Here is a 15,932-nt window from a genome sequence, read left to right as displayed (position 1 = left end):
ATCCGGCCAGTTTAAACGGAGGGTTGGGGTTTAATAGACCTTAATCGAAGTGTTCTCGGTTGAGAACACCTCGATTAAAGTCTGTTCGACCTCAAATGGTCAAATCCAGTTCAGGCCTAGGTCGTTGGTTTTTGAGCTTCCACAGTGAGTTTTCCTTTTTCTTTTCTATTTTGTTTAAGTGTTGTTTGAGTTTGTCAGCATGTTTAATTAGTTTGTTTGATATTTCTGATGTGTTCTTTCAATTCCCTCCATCTTCGTAAGACCTTTTTATTTGGTCGATTATTCTTCTGCTTATTTGTTAAATACGTATGATGAGATACATATTCAATTTGATTAATATCGTCGAACAGATAATTCATATAGATTCCCTGTTTTGTGCAAAGTTGTCTGAAGCCATTTGGGACCCTGTTCGTATTATTTGTTTAATCGACTGATTGTTCTATGTTATAATTAGTATAGTCGATTAGATAAATGTCGTCGATTAGTTTTATAGGACTGAATGTTCAAATATTCTGATTCGTATAGCTTCATATGATTGATCGAATCATTGTCGTTTAGCGGATTGTTTGACATTATCTGTGAATAGTTTGTAGCTGCAATGTAATAGCTAGAACTCAGTTTAGGGCAGCTTGGATTTGAACTTTTAGAAGTTCGAAATTTCCTGCTGTTGTAGTATGGTAAAGCAGTAATAATCAGGGGTTAATAGGGGTAGTTTGGGGGTTTGAAAAGACCAGAAATGTTTAGTTTAAGTTGGGCTGACATAGGGTACTAAATAGGATTAAACTAATACAATAGTGGGGAACAAAACTTGACAGCATGGGGTAATTGAATATTATAGGCTACCCCCATACCCTTGAGGCACAAAACACATGATAGAGGGCTGTCAGGAATGATGGGCATTTTTCTGATTAGTTTTAAGGGGGTATGGGCAGAGTAAGAAGGCAGCCTGGTGCTTGCCCATTTTTGGCCTATAAATAGGCTCATTTAGAACAAGTAGAGGGAAGAGACTAGGACTTCAGAATTTAAAAAGAAAAGAACAAGAGTGTTAAGGTTTTCATTCTAGGTTAAGCTTTATATCAAAGAGCCTCAACTTGTCTTTGCCTTTGAGTGTGTAACAAAAATAAAAAATCACTACTTTTTGCACCAGTCTGTGTGTTGTTTGCACTGCTGGATTTTCAGCTTGGTAGTATCCAGTTTTCTGTTGGCTGAATACTATTCCATCAGGCTACTCCTGGGATACTGCTTTGGTTTTAAGAATCTGTCACTACTGGTTATTCTTATTGGTTTCTTTGGGCTATTGCTGTTTGGTTTTCTGAAATTGCTGTCGGGTTTTCTCTTAAATTGTTGTTGAGCTTTGGTCTGTTTTTTGGGCTGTCTCTTTTACTGTTACTGGTTTGGGGCTGTTCGACTGAGTGTGCTGTTGTTTTCTGCTGTTGTTGTGTTGTTGCATACTGCTCTGCTGATCATTCCCCTTCTTCTTTTGCTTTCCTATACCAGGTACATGACCGATACACTGTCAATGTAAGCTGAAATTTGAAGCATGAATACAAAGAAAATTGGAAGAGTTGAAGTTATTTCGAATTAGCTTTAGAAATGTATTGAAAATAGGTTGTCTGCATGATAGTTTACTTTCCCTAATAGAACTATGTGGTTAGCTGTGATGTAATTGAACTTTTATACATACCATTTAGTTGGAAAACTCTATGTGTTGCTTATAATAAAAAAGGATCAATGTTGCAGTAGCCATGTTCTGTTAAGTTCATCATTGTTGTCAAGAAGCATGTTAGGTGTCCAATAGTTACCTCCTTAAACAAATGGTAGTTTTTTTTAGTTGGTAAGAATATGGTTTGATTAAGGTAAGTTGTACATTGCATGCTAGCTTTCCCCCTTGTTTATAAATGTTAAACATATATCAAATAAGTTGAATAGGCCCAATTGGAATAAGGATGGCCCACGCCGAGCTTAACGTTACGCACATTGGGCCTGGGCCCGTAATATCTAAACGACTGCCCATATACGTGTTCCTGTTCGGATTTCGCAAATCATATTAGGAACCCGGTTATAACTATCTTGTGAACATGTAAATAAAGTTGAATCGTTCTTCTTCTTTCATTATTAGAGACAAACTCAATAGAAAACATAGCCACTATAGGACGACCTTTTAAATAAAAAATGGGACGAGCCTCGCCAGATAAAATGCACAGATTGCGGGGCCCTCACAAAAAAATATATGTGTTAAGTACTTAGAACTCGGGATAGGCCGCCTAGCGAACTCCACGGCCTTACCCAAAATAACAACACGCTAGTTCTTTAGGACGCGTCTTAATTAATCTTACTGTCTTAAATTCAGGTGCACATTTATGTGACCCAAATCCAAATCTCAGCGGAATCGAAATGTGTCTCTAATCACGGGGTACATTGATTGTGACGTGGTTTGAGATGCGTGCCCATGACGTTGCAAATTCCTTAAAAAAATAAAGAATGAGACGAGCCTCGTCGAATAAAAATACAAAAATTGCGGGGCCCTCAGTAAATATTTGCTTTCAAAAAATGTTTAGACTTCGGGATGGACCGTTTAGTAAAATTTCACGACCCTACCCACAAGTAAATGATACGCTAGTCGCTTTAGGCGCGCCTTTAATAAATTAATTTTCTTAAACTCGGGTGCACATTTATGTGACCCAAATCCAAATCTCAACGGAGTCAAAATGTGTCGACAACCACGAGTACATTGATTGTGACGCGGTTCGAGACACATTTTCACAACATTGCAATTCCCTGTAAAAAAAAATAATAAATAATAATGAAAGCGGTAAAGAGTTAAAATCTGCACATAAGTTCATATTTGCATAAAATCAGATAATCAAGCCGAACATAACAATTGAGCGACCGTGCTAGAACCACGGAACTCGGGAATGCCTAGCACCTTCTCCCGAGTTAACAGAATTCCTTATCCGGATTTTTGGTTCGTGGACTGTAATACAGAGTCATTCTTTTCCTCGATTCGGGATTAAATTGGTGACTTGGGACACCCTAAATCTCCCAAGTGGCGACTCTGAAATAAACAAACAAATCCCGTTTCGATTGTCCTTTAATTGGAAAAACTCCTTCACCCCTCGCGGGGGCGGAAAAAGGAGGTGTGACACTTATCACCTGCAAGGTCAGCATCTGAAAAACCTTCTAATTTAAAAGAGTTAGAGCGAGGATACCATAGTCCATGAGATACAGTCCCAATGAGATATCGAATGATTACTGCTGTCAAATGTGATTCCTTAGGAGCTGACTGAAACCTGGCACATTTACATACACTGAACATAATATCCGGTCGACTTGCTATCAGGTACAGTAGTGATCCAATCATCCTACGATATTTAGTTTCATCAACAGGAATTCCCTGTTCATCTTTGTCTAGATTTGTGGAAGATCTCATTGGTGTGCCAATGGATTTTGCATTGCTCATACCAAATTTTTGAATCAGTTCTTTTGTGTATTTGGTCTGAAATATAAAGGTTCCTTCTTCAGATTGTTGAATTTGTAGTCCAAGGAAGAATGTTAGTTCTCCCATCATGCTCATTTTGAATTCGCTTTGCATAAGATTTGAAAATTCCTTGCACATAAGAGGGTTAGCACTACCAAATATAATATCATCAACATAAATCTGAATAATGAGGTTACCTTGCGATGATCTTTTAATAAATAAGGTAGTATCTATTTTACCTCTTTTGAAGCCATGATCAACAAGAAAGGAACTAAGTCTATCATACCAAGCACGTGGAGCTTGCTTTAGCCCATATAGCGCCTTAGTGAGCTTGTATACATGGTATGGGAACTTTGAATCTACAAACCCAGGTGGTTGTTTCACATATACTTCTTCCTCAATAAATCTGTTTAAAAAAGCACTTTTAACATCCATTTGAAACAGCCTAAATCTTTTAAATGATGCGTATGCCCAAAGAATTTGTATGGATTACAAACGAGCTACTGGAGCGAAGGTTTCATCATAGTCGACTCCTTCCTGTTGTGAGTATCCCTGAGCAACTAGTCTGGCTTTATTTCTTACGACTTTTCCATCCTCGTTCAATTTATTTCTGAAAACCCACTTTGTTCCGATTACAGAAACATTTTCAGGTTTGGGTATCAGATTCTACACTTGATTCTTACTGAACTGATCTAACTCCTTCTGCATAGCTTGAACCCAACTTGAATCTTTTAGCGCTTCCTCTATCTTCTTTGGCTCAACTTGAGAAATTAATGCAATATTTGCTTTCTTTTTGAGAGCTACCCTGGTTTTCATTCCTTCATTTGGATCCCCTATAATAAATTTTTGAGGATATTCAGGCTCGCTTCTCCATTCATTTGGACGCACTACATTAGCAGTTGACTCAATTGGTTGATCCGGTATACTGTTGCTGATTTCACCAGTTGACTCTGTCACAACAGATATATCAGTTAACTCTTTAGATTTGCTTGTCTCCTGAATTTCTTGAGCTTGATCTTCATCACCTGCAATAATTCCTTTCTCGGCCAAGGGATTATTTTCATCGAATATAACATGTACTGATTCCACACATAATGTGTGTTTATTATAGACTCTAAAAGATCTACTATTTAATGAGTAACCCAGAAAAATACCTTCGTTACTTCTTGGATCGAATTTTCCAAGATTGTCCTTACCGTTATTGTGGATAAAATACTTACTTCCAAAGGGATGGAAGTAACTGATATGGGACGTTTACCTTTCCATAATTCATATGGGGTCTTCTTCAGAATAGGCCTTATGAGGCATCGGTTGAGAATGTGACATGTGTACTTACACCTTCTACCCAGAAGTAATTTGGTAGTGAATGATCTAGTAACATGGTTCTTGCCATATCTTGGAGGGTTATATTCTTTCTTTCTACAACCCCATTTCGTTGTGGTGAGCGAGGTGCAAAGAAATTATATTTGTATCCCTGATCATTACAGAAATCTTCAAACACTCTACTTTCAAATTCTCCTTCATGATCACTCTAAATTGTTGAGATCAGATATCCCTTTTTCTCTTTCAACCTTTTTGCAGAAAACTTCAAAATTTCTTAATGCTTCATCCTTATGAGATAAAAAAATTACCCAAGTGAAACGTGAATAATCATCAATAATAACAAAAACATACCTCTTTCCTCCCATACTAGCAGTTCTAGTAGGTCCAAATAAATCCATATGAAGTAATTGCAAAGGTTTGGAAGTGGATACTATATATTTGCTTTTGAAAGAGTTTCTGGTCTGCTTACCCATTTAACATGCATCACAGATATGAGTTCTAGAAAAATTCAGTTTGGGTAGACCAACAACTAACTCATGTTTGGACAATTTTTCTATCAAATGCATGCTAGCATGACAGAGTTTCCTATGCCACTACCATGGATCATCAGACATAGAAGCTAAGCAAATATGACCATCTATCTTTTCAAAACCATCAAGAATATAAACATTTCCATACCTTTTTCCAGGAAGGACCATTTTACTTGATTCATCTTCAATAGCACAACCTGTTTTCTTAAAATTTACCTCATATCCTGAGTCGCAAAGTTGACTTATGCTCAAGAGATTGTAGTTGAGGCAATCGACAAGATAAACTTCTGTGATGTCACAGTTGTTATTGAAGAAAATTGTTCCAGTACCAATTATTTTGCGTTTTGAGTCCTCCCCAAACTTAACACTTCATCCATCAATTATTGTAACTTTTTTGAATAGGTTTTTGTCACCTGTCATATGACTGGAACACCCACTGTCTATATACCATTTTCTTTTGCGGCTTATTCTGTGGTGTTCCTGCAAAATAAAATGATTACTTTCTTTTAGGTACCCAAGCTTGCCTGGGTCCTGGAGGGTTAGTGTTACCAGATTCAGAATTGTTTTTTGGTTTCCAAACCCATCCTGAAATGTTTGTTTTACAAAAATGATAAAAGGAATATTTATGCCCACTTTTGTTACGGTAATGGAACGTAACTTCTTACCCACCTTTAGGTCTTTCATTAGTGTTAGTACTAGTCGACTTAGTTCTAGCTGGTCCTTTTCCAGTTGACTTATAAGTCGTTTGGTTTGGCCTAATAGAACTGTGACTGTTGGATTTGCGCATGCCATTGAGTTGCATTTGCAATTTCTCAAACTCTTCTTGAAGTACTTCTTTTTCGATTTCACATACTTCATGTTTGAGTTTCCAGTCTTTAACTTCTTTACTAAGTCTCTTAAGCTCATTCATTATTTTTTGAGACTATTTTAAAGTTAAATCGAGAATATCCTGCAATTCATTGCACCTTTCACAGTTATAAGTTCTTACCTCACTTGTTTCACCTCGTGCCATGAAACAATTTTCATTTTCTTCATCTGAAGTGTCCTCATCTGTCCAGCATCCTGAGGATTTGTTCATTCATTTTCTAGAATCGTCATGAAGCAGAGATTTGCTATTTCTTCATGGTCTGAATTGTCCTCATCACTCTAGCTTTTGAAGGATTTGTTCTTATTAAAGCCTCTAGAGATCTTCCTTTTCAGTTCTGGGCACTCAGCTTGAATGTGCCCAAATCTTCCACATTCAAAGCATTTCCCATCATTCTTGTCCTATTTGTTGTATTTCCTGGATTGTCTTGGTGTGATTCTTCCTTTCTTTGTATTCCAGAATCTTCTCATTAATCCATCCATGTTTCTTGATAGCATAACAATCTCTTATTGTAGAGCTTCAAGATCATCATCAATTTCGTTTTCAGCTATTTCAGTTGATGTCTTGAATGTGACTATTTTCTTTTTTTTCTTCTTGACTAGTCTTCTTGAGATGCGTCTTTTCAAAAGCTATGAGTTTTCCTCGTAGCTCATCATAAGATAATTTTTTTAGATCCTGAGATTCCAATGTGACTACTTTGGTCTGCCAAGTGATTGGCAAACTCCTGAGAATTTTTCTAACTTGATCACCACTGGTATAGGGCTTGCCAAATGCCTTTAGATGGCTAACTATTTTGCTAAATCTGGCAAACTTTTCTTCAATGGATTCTGCTTCTTTCATTGAGAAGAGTTCATAATCATGAACCAGCATGTTGATATGTGTTTCCTTTACTTTGCTGGTACCTTCATATGTGACCTCAAGCTTGTCCCACATTTCTTTGGTTGTGTCACAACTTGAGATTTTTTCATATTCTTCACCACTTATAGCATTATGAAGAAAATTTCTCGCTTTATTGTTAACTTGTACCACTTCTATTTGCTCTTTTGTATATGAATCTATATCTTCAGGATCAGCAAGTGGTGGAGTAGCAGCTGGTAAGGGATAGTTCCCCTTTTTGATGACTCTCCAAACTTTGATGTCATAGGCCTTGGCAAAGATCTCTATCAGCACTTTCCAATGGGAGAAATATTGTCCATTGAAGCATGGTGGTCTAACTTGTGAAGTTCCTTCCTGAAAAAGAGCTCCTATGATAACTTGATTTGCCATGATTTTTTCTCACAAGCTGTTAAGCAAAAGTAGAATGTGAGCCTTGCTCTGATACCAATTGAAAGTACAAGAAGGGGGGTGAATTGTATATTTTTAAACTTAATCACTTATTAGTTGACTAGTTTATCAATTAGTCGACTGGATGTAATGAGTTAACAGTTATAACGACAGAAATTAAGATGCAGAAAGCAAGTGTAGGAATTAAAGACACCGGAATTTTATACTAGTTCGGATTCAATGTGAATCCTAGTCCAGTCCCCTTGGGTTGCAAGGGAGTTCTCTTTAGTAAATGCATTTCTCCGAGTACAGTGGAAATGACTTGATAACTCAGTTTCTCTAACACTCGTTTCTTTTTTATACAATGCCTCACCAGTGTTGTACTCTCCTTTTTTCTCTGACTTGTTACACAACAGATCTTAGAGAACTACAATGTTTGTTTGCAATAGAACAAAGATAGGGTTTTTGGTTCGATCAAAGTATGCTAGTCTAAGGTCTAGAGCCGGGTATAAATACTTTGGTGAAGATTGATTGTTGACGGGGCTTGGCAACCCAAGAGATTTGATCCTTGGAAAGAGATTGATTCTTTCCAAGAATAAGATAGCTAGTCGTTGCTCTTCCTTGATATCCTTCCTTCAACAGTTGTTTATAATGAAGGTTTGCTCCTTGATTGTTGGTCCTTCCGAAATTAGCCGCTTAGCAATCTTTACAGGATCTTCGATCTTCCGGATATGCTGGCCTTGATTAATGCCTTAAGTTTAGGCTTGCTTGATTCTTTCCATCACAGCTGCCTGTGATCTTTGCTGATTGATTTCTTTCTTTAGGCATCCAGATTTGCTAATTGATTCATAGTCTTTGTTGATTGATTTCTTTCCTTAAGTATCAAGATTGACTTCAGCGATCTTATAGTATCTTCTTGATTCCTTGTTCTTCTGTAATTGATTTCCTGCATAGATATATTATTTGCATCATTAAAACTAGATCAAACAAATAGAAGGTTCAGTTGAATGCCACACATACTTTTTGGCTAGGACGCAATTATATGCATTCTCTTTGTAAATAAAACCAAACATAATTAGCACTGATGCGGAAATTACCAGAGAGAGAATGAAACAATTTCTATATATATACCCCTCAAGAAAATTTCCATGCCTAAAGTAATCAATAACATCAAATATTTTCCAAGAAAATACTAAGTGTAGCTACAAAATGTTTCATTCTTGATGCAAAGGAACAATCTCTCATAAGCCAAAGCCATCTTCTTTGCAGTGAACATAGAAGTTGCATATTCCCTACAAGCTTTTCCTCTTTGTGCTAATTTCTCTCTTCCTTCTTCAACCACTTTTTCAAGTGCTTCTATCAAAGACTCCACATTTGGAGAAAACATAAATCCAAATTCATCATCCACAATAATTGTGCCCTTTATACTAGGAAACCTTGAAGCCATAACTGGTTTCCCACTCATCATTGCTTCCATTAATGTAAGATCAAGCCCTTGTGGTCTAAGTGTAGGGTTCACAAAAATATCTATTGAGTTATAGAATCCTCTTAACTCAGATGGGGTCATTGAACCTAATGCTATAACTTGAGGTCCTAAATCTTTGTACCTTTGTAACCAAGGTCCTGACCCTGCTACTATTAAATAAACATTAGGGTATTTTTCTTTGAGTTGTGAAAATGCTTCAAAAAGTAAAGGGTGCCCTTTATCCTTTACCAATCTTCCAGCTACACCTAGTACTATGCTTGCATTTTGGGGCACACCTATTTTGGATCCAAAGTCATGGCCTAGTCTTGAATCTTCACAGTATTCTTCTTCATCCACTCCATTAACAATCACATGGACTCTTCTTCTAGGAATTTGATAGACATCTCTAAGCATTTCTCCACAGCTATCACTTATGGCAACATGGTGTGCATAGTTTTGAAAAAATCGAATTTCATTCAACACCTTTGGAATCATGCCTTGTAGGCTTTGATTAAAAGCAGGTGTCATAGACTCAATGGGATTCCTTGCTAAATCTTGGAAGATGCTTGAATGTACACTCTCTAGAGCTATTCCATGCCAGGATACCACGAGATTCGAAAGGCCAAGAGCTATGTGACTAGGCAATGCCACGCTTTCCGAGTGAATTACATCAAATTTTTCTCTTTCATTTTCCTCTTCGTATTGTTCCCATGCCTTATTGTAACGCCACTTCCCTGGTTCGCCCTCGTGCCAATGAATAGTTGGTGAAAGATATGGACTTAAGGCAGAGTCATCCATCATTGGTGGTGATGTGAAGACATGCACCTTGTGGCCACGACGCGCCATAGCCATGTGCAACGTATGGGCATGACGTTCCATGCCACCTGGGGTGGCACTCGTAGGCCATTTCCTAGAAAAGACCGCGATTCTTAGCGTTTCTAATGGGGGATTTTTATCAATAAACTTCAAACGATTCCATGAAAATTCAGCATCACGTAGATCACCGGACCAAGACTCGATATTCGAAGAAGAGGTGGTGCAAATAGAGTTAGTAGGCGTATGGAGGAGACGAAGGATAGGAATGGTGAAAAGAACAATGAAAAATAAGGTGGTGCAAAGTTTCGAATTAAGAGAGAGACGGGGCTTTTTAGGCTTGTTGAAGGCCATTGTGTTCGAGTATCAAAAAATGACGGGGGTTTGGAATTATAGCTGTGACATTGTATATAATGAAGGCTGGATTTTTCAAAGTTGAACTGCTAAGGAAAGTGGTGGTGGGAAAGTTTGGCAAAAATCCACGCACTATAAGCAAGTGCACTTGGACTGTTGGATTGGCATTTTGCTTGCTTTTAGTGCGTTCCTCACGCTTCTTCTGAAAAATTAAAAAGTTGGACATGCATTATAGTGAATGAAGTTTCATGTGATGGTTCTGACTTCTGAATGAATTTTAGGTATAAAACAGCCTAAACGGACTGTATTGGCGATATTACAAAAGAGTAAGATAAAATTTAAAAATAATTACTCCATCCGATTCTTTTCATCTATCACTTTACCTAACAAATATTAATCTAAAATATTTTAAAAAATAAAGAAGACAATAATATATATATATATATATATATATATATATATATATATATATATTATAATTCCATCCTTACTACTTGAAGAATGTTTTACTTGCTCTCATTTAAAAATAAATAACGGTATTCAATCAAATACTCCTTATGATTAATAATTAATACTCCTTCCGTTCCAGTTTATGTGAACCTATATTCTTTTTGGTCCGTTCCAAAAAGAATGACCCTTTTCTAAATTTGGAAACAATTTAGTTTAAACTTCCAATTCTACCCTTAATGAGAAACGTTTATAACCACACAAACACTCTGTACCCCTTTTTGACTTGTTTAGGACCACAGATTCCAAAAGTCTTGATTTTTTCTTAAACTCTGTGCACAGTCAAACAGATTCACATAAATTGGAACGGAGGGAGTACTATACTATATACGATGATTTTCTTAATGAGTTTGGAGAAAGATAGAAAGTGTGAAAGGGGTAGCTTAATAGCCGAGGAATGAGGTTATTTCTGTAAAATCAAAGTTTTAGTTTGTTCTTTACCTTTTGGCATTTTTCCACGATTCAGTGTGTGTTTGGTATGAAGGAAAACATTTTTCGGAAATGTTTTTCAATTTTTCTATGTTTGATTGGCTTAAATATTTTGAAAAACATATTTTCCTCATGAACTCATTTTCCTTCAATTGGAGGAAAATGTTTTCCCTATCAAGAGAAAGGAAAATATTTTCCAAAACTCTTTTCCAACCTTCCCCACATTTTCTATCCCCACCAATCCACCCCCACCCCAACTCCACCCCACCCTCACCCCCACCCTAAATAGAAATATTATTAATAGTACTTTCTTTTTATATTATAGATAGAGTATTTTTTCTTTAACTAATGAGTATTTTCTTTTCACAATATAAAAAATATTTCGGATTGTTATAGTTTTCTTCTTTTTTATTCTTTTAAAAAAAGTCATGAGTGATTGTGAGGAGAAAAACTACGTCAATAAAATTGCACTTTTCGATTCTTAATGTTATTTAACAAAAAAAAAAAAAGGTCAAATATAAGTGTCTATTTTGGAAACCACGTTAGTTTTTTTCTTTCAAATTTATCCTTACTTCAATAAATAATATAAATATTTTCTTTTTTATTTTTAAAAAAAAGAATACTTTCTTTTCATGATGTAGAAAAAATATTTTCGTTCATTTCAACAAAATGATGTAGTAAAAAGTATTTTCTTTTATTTCAACAAAAAGAGTATTTTTTTTAATTATGAAGCACAAATTTCAACGTTATTTTTGCATAAAAAAGTAACACCTTAGTTCCTTTAGATTTGTGTAAATTTTTTAGAAGAATCATTAAATTCTTGAAGAAAATAGAATCATAAAAATATTGATATTTGTTTGGGGGGGGGGGGGGGAGTTGGGGAGGAGCACGGGAAACATAGGGACTTGGGGGGGGAGGGGGGGAGAATAGCATAAAAATTATTTTCCTAATAATATTTTCTGTTCTCTAACCAAACACAAGAAAATATTTTCCGGAAAAAAAATTTCACTTACCAACCAAACAAGGAAAAATAAGTAATAAAATCACTCATTTTCCATAAAAACATTTTCTAAAAAAACATTTTCCTTCATGCCAAACACACCCTAAGATAAATACGGAGTACTATTAGTATTTACGTAAGTCTTGTAAATGACCAGAGTCACGATGCTGTTGCCACATGTAAGGTCTGAATTCGTTTTCGTAAACATCTTCACAAGCAACCTATACATAACTTCTAATCTGTACTCGGCAATTTTTCTGTTACTTATAGAAGGGGATTATAAAGTCCTTTTAAACGTAGGGTAAACTGTCTGAATTAGGGGTGGACATTCGGTATTTTGGTTCGGTATTTAAGAATTTTGGTTCGGTATTCGGTTTATCAATTGCGTATACCAAATACCATATCAAAATATTTCGGTACGGTTCGGTATTTCTTATTTTGGTTCGGTACGATTTCGGTTTAATAATCGCTAAATAATCAATGCTAGCAGTGCACATGCACAATTGAAACTTTCATTGTCAAAGAATCTGTTCTGATATATAACAGTGCACATGCACAATTAAATAACTGAAAAGCAAAAGCTGAACAAGTTCTTTACAATCGCAGTTCTGCACGCCACTAAAGAGAATTTATGTTCTTACTAAAGAGAATCTAATACTGAATAACATTGTTGACGCCAATGTTATATTTCTACTCCAAAATTGTTGACGCCAGTGCACTGCAAATTCTGCCTAACTCCAAAGCTGAAAGAATCAAATTGAATCTGTACACAACTACATATTACACAACTATATAATATATTAACATATCTGCGAATTCAACAGTGCAACAGATGCAACAGTCTTAACAGAATTAACAGTGCAACAGATGCAGCAGATGCAACAGAATTAACTTAACAGTGCAACAGTCTTAACACTTAACACTTAAACACAGTGCAACAAAAACAGTCGTGTGCAACTGGCCAACTGCAACAGTCTTAACACTTAAACATAGTGCAACAAAAACAAAGAGGGCATCCCTCAACAAAAACAGCCTTAATTCTTAAATACGGATTCTAGGAAGACGCGCAAGACAACGCTTAATATGCTTCTTTAAACCAATTGTTCCATTCCTCTTTGGATTAACATTATAGACTTGACCACAATGCTTGCACTCTACTTTGCGAACTTCTCCGTTATCTTCTTTCACCTCAAAGTGTTCCCAAATATCGGAGCGTACTTTAGGAGCACGGGGCATGATTGCACTTGAACCTAAAAAAATATAAATCATAAGTTAGAATATTATATTTTGGTGATAATAAAACAAAACTACAAAAGTATTAAGTATATCACCAAACAAATAGAGTATTAAACTTACCACTCAAGATGCAAGTTACAACTATACATCAAACAATGGTAGTAGTGCTTCCATTATTTTCCATATCTAAAGATAATTCGACCAAATATGTCATACAAATGAAAAATTATGATATATTATTTTGAACTAAAATACACACAAAATATTAAAGCTTACCAAGCTCGAGTTCCTCAAGATACTTCAAGTCTTCTTCAACACTAATAGAATTCTTCTCTTCTCTAAGCCAATCTTGAACACAAATAAGAGCTTGCACATATTTAGGAGTCATTGAACTCCTAAATGAATCAAGAATACGGCCACCGGTGCTAAATGTGCATTCCGATGCCACACTAGAAATTAGAATGGCCAACACATCACGAGCCAACTCCGAAAGAATAGGAAATCTAGGAGCATGTGTTTTCCACCAAATCAAGATATCAAATTCTTCACTAAAAGGCTCTTGTTCTTCACTAATGTTCTTCAAGTGCTCCCTCAACATATTCAAATTTGTTACGTGGATCCAAGACGGAAGCAATAAAAATTATTTTATTCATCTTTTCAGGCTCACCCCAATACTTCTTGAACTTTTCTTGCATTCGCTAAGCCATTTTTCTCAAATGCTCATCCTCGCTAGCTAAACACATTTTCAAATGACAATAAAGTTCAGATACATCCTCAAAATGAGAATTACAAGTGACACAACGTAAACCTGAAACTTTTTTAGTTAGCTCGTGAAATCCTGCAAGAAACTCTATCACATTCCTCACATTCACCCAATCATCAGATTCAAGAGGACCCGCACTACTACCATCTTCACAAAGATGAGAACATTGATAAGCAGAAAATCCATCATCAAAAATATGAAACTTGTCAAAGGCCTTTTCAAAGTGTTGTGCCATATCCAACATCAAATAGGTGGAATTCCACCTAGTAGGAACATCCAAACACAACATTTTGGTACATTCTACCTTTACATGTGCGCAACACTGTTTAAACTTTAAGGTCCATGCAGGCGAAGATCTCACATACCTTACAATATTTCTAACACGTGTCACAGAAGCATCAAGTTCTTTCAAACCATCTTGCATAATTAGATTTAGTATATGAGCCATGTATCTCACATGAAGATGTTTACCAATCATCATATTAGTTTTTCACATATCTAACTGTTTAGACAATTCTTTGACCGTGACATCATTTGAAGAAGCATTGTCCACGGTAATAGTGAAAACCTTGTCTAATTTCTATTCAAGAAAACAATCCCTAATAGCTTTAGTCATCTCTTCACCCTTATGACTAGTGATAGGGAAAAAATTTAGTATTCTTTTATGCAACTTCCAATCCCAATCAATGAAGTGGGCTGTCAAATACATATAATTTATTCTTTGTAATGAAGTCTATGTGTCTGTTGTGAGGCAAATTTTTGGTTGTGCTTCTCTAAAAGAACTTCTTAGATTTTGCTTCAATTCACCGTAAACTTCATAACAATCCCTTGTTATTGTTCTACGAGAAGGAAGACAAAATAGTGGTTGAGTTTTTCTCATAAACTTCATAAAGGCTTCATTTTCTACAAAGCTAAATGGTAGTTCATCAATAACTATCATCTCAATTAAGGCCGTCCTAACCACTTTTTGATCAAATTTCCAAATTGATCCTTCATCATTTTGGCACGATTGAAAATTTATCTTTGTTTGACTATTATCTTTAGCAATGTTAAGTGGGTATTCTTTGCATCTAAGCAAATGATTATTCAATCCTGTTGTTCCATTCTTAGATGAATTAGCAGCATAAGCTTGTTTACAATATCGACATCGTGCTTTCCCAACCCTATTAACCTCAAATTTATCAAAATGGTTCCAGACATCAGACCTAGGTTGCATGGCTTTCCTTTTCTTGGAATCTTGAGTATCAATGGTGTTGGTGTCACTATCTACCGTAATAGGTAAACTTTTACTTGAACCAATATAACTTACTCTACTTGTATCCGCCATCTATACAAAATTAAACAAATATAAACATAAATTAACAATCAACTAAAAGATGCTAACAGTAACACTAGCAGTTCTTTATGCTAACAATCAACATTCAACAGATGCTAAAAGATGCTATCCAAAAGTAACATTCATCTTTATTTAAAAGATGCTAAAAGATGCTAACAATCAACAGAAATTACTACAATTTCTACTTTCTATCCATAGCATTAAACTTTATTACATTCCAATATACATGGCCTAAAAATTCAAAAGCACATGCTATATAAAATGCTAATCAACTGTACTTTTCAAGTCCTTTGGCTTTTCCATTCTTTCTTGATGAATCCAAACAGAGAAGCAAATTGTTAACAATATTACCTCTTCGAAAATTCAAAGAGACTGTCTTTCCTACAATATTCCAAACTGAAGAAACACATTACAGAATTTCTAAATTCTTCTAGTACATCAATATAAACAGAGGAAATAAATTAAAACTCAACCAAATTCTTCATACAACTGCCATCAAGTTGCTAATCATAAAGCAGAAATTTTATATAATACAAATGTTAAAAAACACACTAACTCAGCAACAGTAAG

The 15,932-nt window shown here is 35.6% G+C and overlaps 1 protein-coding gene across 1 annotated transcript; it reads right to left on the bottom strand.

Moving 5' to 3' along the window:
* Positions 1-8,562: 8,562 nt before the first annotated feature.
* LOC107778900 (uncharacterized) lies at positions 8,563-10,188 on the bottom strand. Its single transcript, XM_016599226.2, has one exon. It carries the CDS (start codon positions 10,089-10,091, stop codon positions 8,652-8,654), a length of 1,440 nt encoding a protein of 479 aa, XP_016454712.1. The 5' UTR covers positions 10,092-10,188; the 3' UTR covers positions 8,563-8,651.
* Positions 10,189-15,932: the final 5,744 nt, after the last annotated feature.

The sequence above is a fragment of the Nicotiana tabacum genome, chromosome 1 (genome assembly GCF_000715075.1).
Source record: "Nicotiana tabacum cultivar K326 chromosome 1, ASM71507v2, whole genome shotgun sequence".
In the NCBI taxonomy this organism is placed as follows: domain Eukaryota; kingdom Viridiplantae; phylum Streptophyta; class Magnoliopsida; order Solanales; family Solanaceae; genus Nicotiana; species Nicotiana tabacum.
Note: the sequence above shows the minus strand (reverse complement) of the source record. Positions and strands in the feature narration are given on the sequence as shown.